Source organism: Micromesistius poutassou (assembly GCF_964030765.1).
Source record: "Micromesistius poutassou genome assembly, contig: SCAFFOLD_4063, whole genome shotgun sequence".
NCBI lineage: Eukaryota > Metazoa > Chordata > Actinopteri > Gadiformes > Gadidae > Micromesistius > Micromesistius poutassou.
Genome location: NW_028178800.1, coordinates 17,683 through 24,815, shown reverse-complemented (window position 1 = coordinate 24,815; position 7,133 = coordinate 17,683). Strand labels below are relative to the sequence as shown.

Below are 7,133 nucleotides of genomic sequence, written 5' to 3'. Positions count from 1 at the left end.
ATAGGGATCCTGTCCAATCAGAACCATGATCACTGGACCAGCGGTTTTCTTATTATCAAATGTATTATTAAATATTATAATTGTTATGACTGTTATTATTATATATTATATTTTTTACTAGAGTTGCAACCGACAACTCAAAAATCCTCCCATTCAAAACTTCCAATATTAAAGTTAATCAGTATCTGATTGAATTTTGAATTATTACTTCAAAGTTGCTCCAACATGAGATGAGATGTACTTTAATCCCAGATGGGAAATAAGGGCAACATTACTTTCGTTGTTAATGATTTAAAATTCAACTTGAAAGATGCCTCTGGCAAAAGGGTTTGCCTGCTAGATAAATAAACAGGCCGAAATGCAACCCAAGTGCTGGCTAATTAATTTGTGGCTGGTTAAAACGCCTCTATGTTGGGATGGGTGAGAGGATTTTCAGAGTCTTGAGTGTTCAGTTTTTTGTCTTTGCCATGTCAAGTGTTTTTTTTTCGTGTACTTGTGTTTTAATGTGGTGTTTATTTTGTTGGAAATAGCAGGCAAACAGCAGGCTCCGTTCCCTGGCATAGAGCTCCCAAGTATGACTGTAAACTTAATATACCTCCTACTGTGTCTATGAAATTAAATGATTCCTCTTGGAAGTGGTTCCACGGTACGTGCATGTACTGGATCAAAAGGTTTGGGTGCATCTTGTAAAACGGGCCGTATGGACTCTCACGGAAAGGGATGTGGCGACACTCAGACTGGGCTTTGTTGCTCTTTATTTTGTCAAGTACATACTTGTTATTCCACAATAACAGTAATGGGGGGATGGAATAACAACATTGATTGGGTTTATCAAATTACAGACTTATTTTTATTTTGGAAATGCCCAGCCTTTATTAATGTTGAAAAGGCCTCTGGGCGTGTGAAGTTGTAAACAAACTTGAGATGAGTTTATGTGCATTTTTGTATGTGTGTGTGTGTGTAAGAGCCTGAGCACAAACAATAGCCACAAACATTAATATAGTTGAATTGAACGGCATCAAATTGAATACTATCTCATTCATTTCCTAATTACCATTCGGAATCGGATTGCAAGTGACCGAGCACAGAAGCAGCTCTGTTGCCGCCACACCTTCCCGAGTCTCCACACCAATAATTCTACAAGATGACACGGAACCCTCTGATGTATCTTTTTCTTCAGACTCGGCCAATCATATGTGACCCTGGAACCATCGTGTTAATTCCCCTCTTCCTTCCCATCTCGCCAACATTCCTATCACGCTCCTCTTACCTTACTCGCTTTGACACCTTCCCTCCCTTGATTAACATCTGGCCTTCATTGTCGCATGTTGTGGTAATGCTAAACGCATGCTTTATGTGTTTGTTGTTTTGATAGTGTGCATTGAGAAACGTTGGAATCAGATCGAGGGGACACGGATGAGAATGAGGCGGCGGGGATGGGTTGACGTGCTGGTATGGTTGAGATAAACGCTGGTGAAGGCTGTTGGACAGCAGACTGGCTGCAGTGCACTTCTTGAGGCTGGCTTTGCTCACTGGTGCTGCGTGCGCTCTGGTCGTATGCAAACGCTTCTTTAGCCCTAAGCTCAAGGTGAGCATAGGGGACAGGTTTGAGTAAGGAAGTGGAAAGTGTCTGGTGTATATGCAACGCATGAAGCATGCTGACTAAATATTTGTTTAACTTATAATTAACTAACTTTTGTTATTAATAAGAATCCAATCTCGTTAGCTTCCTCTAAACAAATGACACTGTAGGGAACTCAAACTACTTTTTGATTGGCAAGAGTAATTCCACTGTTTCCCACCCTAATTTTGAAGTATTGAGAGTTTTAGTGTCTGTGTTTCTCTTTTGTCTTTCCTGGGAGCGTAGGAATATTTCAGTTTTTTGTTTTATTTTTTTATTTTCCTTTCATAAGAGAATAACATGAAAACATTCTTAGCACTTGACTGCAGCTAATAATACTTCCATGCCATTCCTAACGCGGATGCTTTAATCTGCAGTGTCGAACAATACCATGAGTACTTGCATTTCTTGGCATTGGTGGCCCCAGTGGGAATCGTACCCTTAACCCTGGTAGGGTCAATGATATGCTTTAGCAATTGACCAGTTTTTATTGCACCGATCCTGGCAAAGTGTGCGACAGCTTCCATTTTATGGTTAGTGCGTCTCTAGTACATACAGGAAGCGTATCGCTATTAACCCTGCCCACCACGGCACCTGGCCCCGACGGTGTGTGATGGAGGTGCTGTCGCAGTGTGCTCTGATTGGATGTGCTTAGTGTTAATCATGTGGCCTTGCATGGCATGTGTTGTGATGAGGTGAGGTGAGCGTTTTTTTTCTCTCTCTCTCCGAGCGTGGCCTATCCTGAGTGGTAGGTGGGGTAGAATGGGGGGAGGCAGGAGAAAAGACCACCTCTTCATTCCTGGGATTAGCAATCCAAAAAAACAGCCCAACTGAAATCACTCGCTAATCTGAGCTAATCTTCAACCGATTTTTTTTTTCACTTTTGATATTTAATACTTTTGGTTTCAACCCATTTTACCCTAATCTACCGGCTGAGACCAGTGTTGGATGGGCGTGGAGTGGATCCTTCGTGTCTCGGCTCGGCGGTCCGGATGCTAATCCACGTTTGTCTTCGTATCTCTAGTGATGATGGCCAAGGAGAAGCCTCCAATCACCGTGGTCGGAGACGTCGGCGGACGCATCGCCATCATCGTGGTAAGAGTCACGACTCCACCTCTTCTGCCAGCACGGCTACTCAGAACCTGAGCTCTATAAGCTCCGCCTGGCGGATAGCGAGGAGGTTTTCGGTCATGACACTCTACAAGGCAGTAATCTTTGCTTATAAATGCATGCAGTTTAGCAGAAATACATATGTTTTTTCGCACAAACATCGATACAGATTATTTATCTTCGGTCTGTCAGACGATGTACAATGACGGCCGATACTTGTGGTGTATTCCTAACCGTACGTGATCCGAAGTCGCTAAACTGAAATCCTGCAGGTATCACAACCCTTGAACTTATTATGGTGAATTTTTCAACCCACATTCAGCAAGGCCTTTTGAGGTGTGGTCAAAGCAAAACTCAACTCGCTTTTCTGGCTAAACGCAAATGCGAAGAGTGGACGTTTGAGGGGGGTGCGGCCGTGGCCCTCAGGACAACACTTTTAACCCCCTACACCCCACAGGATGACATCATAGACGACGTGGAAGACTTTGTGGCGGCGGCAGAGATCCTGAAGGAGCGTGGGGCGTATAAGATCTACATCATGGCCACCCACGGCCTGCTGTCTGGGGACGCCCCGCGCCTCATAGAGGAGTCCGCCATCGACGAGGTGAGCACATCTTTCCAAGGGGTTGAGGGAAATTACTTCTTTATTTCTCTCTGGAATAGATTTTTCTCTTCCCCCTGTTGATGAATGTAATGGTAATGACGCAAGCTTGATTTAACTAGCTTGTTAATGGTCATGATGACGTGTTCTCGACTTGATGAGGTATTGGTGATAGCATGACTTTTTCATGACTCCTTTTCTATTCCTTGTTTAGGTAATGTTAATTACCTCAATTACCAGTCAAGTTTGACTTGACTAGCTTTTTCCTAGTCATAACTAGGGTTGGGTACCGAGAACCGAGTGGTACCGGGGGAAACATGGTCGGTTCTTTTTTTTTGGACAGTTTATTATTTAAAGCCGGTTTATGTTTTGATATTCTCTTAGTCTTTTAAAAAAAATACGTGTCAAGTGTGTCGACACTTGTTGTCGATCACCTAGGTTAGATAAAGTTGTGTTTGACTGGTTCCAGAGCCCAGTCCTACGCCGAGCGGCTGCGCCTGGGCATTTTTTAATCAAAAAAATTAGTATCGATTTCGGAACCGTTTAGGAACCGGCATCGGTTTACAGGAATCGAAATAGAACCAGAATCGAAATATTTCAAACGATACCCAACCCTAGTCATAGCTGCTACCTGCTAAATTATGCTATTTATGGAATCTGTTTAACTTTAAAGTGATCGACAACATGATCTTAAAACGAAATATAACCCCAAAATATTTTAGTGAGATGTGTCCACCTCACACCTACCGAAAATGTTGTCAGGGAAAACCATATTAATATATATCTCAAAGTCTGATAATAAACTGAATTGGAGGGATGTGGTTGGAATCCCCCCCGCTGTTTTGCCTAGTTCACACTTCCTCAAACTCAGAAGGAACTGTAGCCACATTCAGCGTATGGTTTTTGTGTATGGTAGTGTATCGTATTTGGTCACCCATTTAGACACGCAGCCAGCTGGGAAAATACTCAACCCATTAAATTGGCTTGAAGGAATATAATAAAATCTATAGTCTGAAATGACGCGAGATTGCAATGGATCATCATTTTCATTTCATTTTCATTTTCATTTTCTGATGCTGAATGCACTCCTTGAAAAGCATAAACCTTCATGGCATAATGACGGGTATATTCCGGATTTGTGTTGTCCGTCACTTTAACATTATCCAACAACGCTATGGACCTCCAGGTGGTGGTGACCAACACCGTGCCCCACGAGGTGCAGAAGCTCCAGTGTCCCAAGATCAAGACGGTAGACGTCAGCATGATCCTGGCCGAGGCCATCCGCCGCATCAACAACGGAGAGTCCATGGCCTACCTGTTCCGCAACATCACCGTGGACGACTAGCCGAGACAGAAGGTAGCGGGAGGAAGGGGTGAGAGATGCAGGGGGAGCGAGGGGTGAGAGAGGGGGGGAGATGAGAGAGAAGGGGGGTGGGGGGGGGCGGGCTGATGAGAGAGTGGGTGACAGATGGGAGTGGGAGTAGACAACAGACAGAGGGATATGTAGAGAGGCAGAGCGTTGGAGACAGTGGGATGAAATGGGAACGGGAGAGACAGACAGCATAAAGAGACGGAGATGAAAGAGGGCAGAAAGAGGGAGTCTGGTAATGGCCAATGCACACTGTTGTCATGTTGCGTGTTCACTTCACCTCAAGATTAAAATGATCCAAGCTCTTAATGCTAACGTTAACCATGATGCACTTCCTGTCAATGGTCCAAATGGTCGAAACCAGCAACTGGATAGCTCTTAAGTAGAGAGGTTGGACAGTTTGTGATTTGCCGCCAAAGCCAAGCTTGTGAAAACCTGATTATAGCACTTGTAGAACGCTTTGTTTAATGTATTTTATTAATTTACTAGAGATTAATATGATTAATATGCTGTCTAATATTCAGCCTTGCTACTGAGTAATAACGGTTAAAGTAAAGTTGGTGTGATGTTTTGAAGACCATTTGGCTGTAGCTCCTGTGTGCCCCATATGTTTTTTGGGTTGTTTTTCTTTACCCTTGTGGTTCAGGGATGTGTCTATCACTGTGACTTCACTGAGAGAACTAGACTACTTTCGCGACAAGCAGGGTCCCTCCCCTGTTATATCCACTGAAACCAAATCCTGTTTATGCACCAAACTCTTTTCTCATTTTAGGATTTGCGTCATTTGGCACGTATGATTTGTGAGGATGTTTATCATGTGTGGCGTGAATAATAAACACATTTCGATGTTTTCACCGGCTCGTGGCTGAAATTGGTACTGAGCCGTTCTTGTACTGTAGTGATGTGTGTGTCGATATACTTGATTAAACAGTGGCTGCCAAAGCCAACAGTGAATTCATTCTCCTTTCAAGAATACATCAACAGTTGCATTTGTAAGGCTTTTATACATGGCTGCTTATCACTGTTTCTACCCCAGCCCAGTCTTTTGATTTGATTGTAATGTATGATATGAGCAATACAAAGGACTAGAGGCTAACGAATAAAAGCAACATTATTGTCATTTCCAATGTGATCCTCAATGGAAGTATATAGTATATAGCAACAATTAGAACATGCATCATTACTGGCAATACAATTGCAACTATTGTTTGATAGGATAACTAAAATATGAATGGGATTACCTACTAAAAGATATGTACAGTTTTACATTTGTCAAATAAATAGTGAACGGTAGTCTAGAAATTACATTTTTGACACTCACACTCTACTCCATAGAAAGCATTTTACCTGTGTTCGGAATGCCTGTTTGGACTGGAAAGCTTAATGTCTGAAAGGCTATTTGACATGTGTGGAATAGCCTTGTATGGATGTATTGATTCTACTATTATGTGTATCGGTCTGTAATATAAATGACTGAAAGATGAGTCGATAGCGTTTTGGTGTTGTGCTCTAAAAGCTCTTTGAAAGCTCTTTGAAAACAAATCAAATCTTTATTAAGTGATGAAGAAATTATCTACATATTGGAAAGTAATAATGAATTTGTTAAGTATTGTTTGAGAAGGGCAATACTAAATATCTTTTCAGGCCTGGTGGCGATCTAGATCCCTTGTACAATCCCCTCTGTACGCCGTTTGAAAATTATTATATTATTATATTGGCTTTGAAAATATAAAAACAGTAGGCAGCACACAGTAGGCCTACCAAAAATCCTTGTTTTATTATATCATTGTGTTCCTCAGTCAGTAAAGTGATCTGGGTTTTAAATGAGGCACACTTTCTGCCAATGCAGAAAGAAACAGACGATATAATACTTATCAACTAGGCTGTTACACTCTCATTAATAACGCTAGTATACCATGTAGAGAAATATTATATTTCTCCTATTTCTGCATTCCTCTAATTATATTATTAAGCCATCCATGTTCAACTCAACAAGTTGCCATGTGAATGTCAGCCAGTTTAGCCCAGTTGATACTCCAGCTGCAGTTTAGTGAAGCAGTGTTGAAGCAGTTCAGTACTCCGTAGCCACCATTCCACCTCGACATTGCCCCAGACCCTGTACTTGTTCCAAACATCTCAGAGGTTCAACTAAGCCTGAGGAGCTTCGACCAAGTCCAGGGGCAGAGACACTATGGGGCCGAACTGCAGAGAAACACACAGAAATATCGACGTCAAGCATGATCGTTGTGGCTTTTATACACTAGCAGACATGAGGAAACGCATAAAAGTTGTAAGAAATTGTCCAGATATCAAAAATAAAACAAATTTCACTTACTTCTTATTATCGGCAGGGTTGTGTCATAACAAGGTTTTCAATTCCAACCGAAAAGGTGCCTTATAGAAATATGCCTAACCCCTTCCTACTGTGTGGT

General features: G+C 42.1%; 1 protein-coding gene across 1 annotated transcript; it reads left to right on the top strand.

The window, feature by feature from the left end:
- Positions 1 to 536: 536 nt before the first annotated feature.
- On the top strand, positions 537 to 5,551 carry LOC311373401 (phosphoribosyl pyrophosphate synthase-associated protein 1-like). The gene is made up of 4 exons (XM_084490190.1): positions 537 to 572; positions 2,646 to 2,716; positions 3,189 to 3,335; positions 4,519 to 5,551. Coding segments are annotated over exons 1-4 (378 nt in total). The 5' UTR covers positions 537 to 571; the 3' UTR covers positions 4,678 to 5,551.
- Positions 5,552 to 7,133: the final 1,582 nt, after the last annotated feature.

Bases quoted from the DNA above. Each gene is read 5' to 3' on its own strand.
- LOC311373401 (XM_084490190.1), top strand. The intron at 2,717-3,188 runs GTAAGAGTCACG...TACACCCCACAG, and splicing joins GACGCATCGCCATCATCGTG to GATGACATCATAGACGACGT. The intron at 3,336-4,518 runs GTGAGCACATCT...ATGGACCTCCAG, and splicing joins AGGAGTCCGCCATCGACGAG to GTGGTGGTGACCAACACCGT.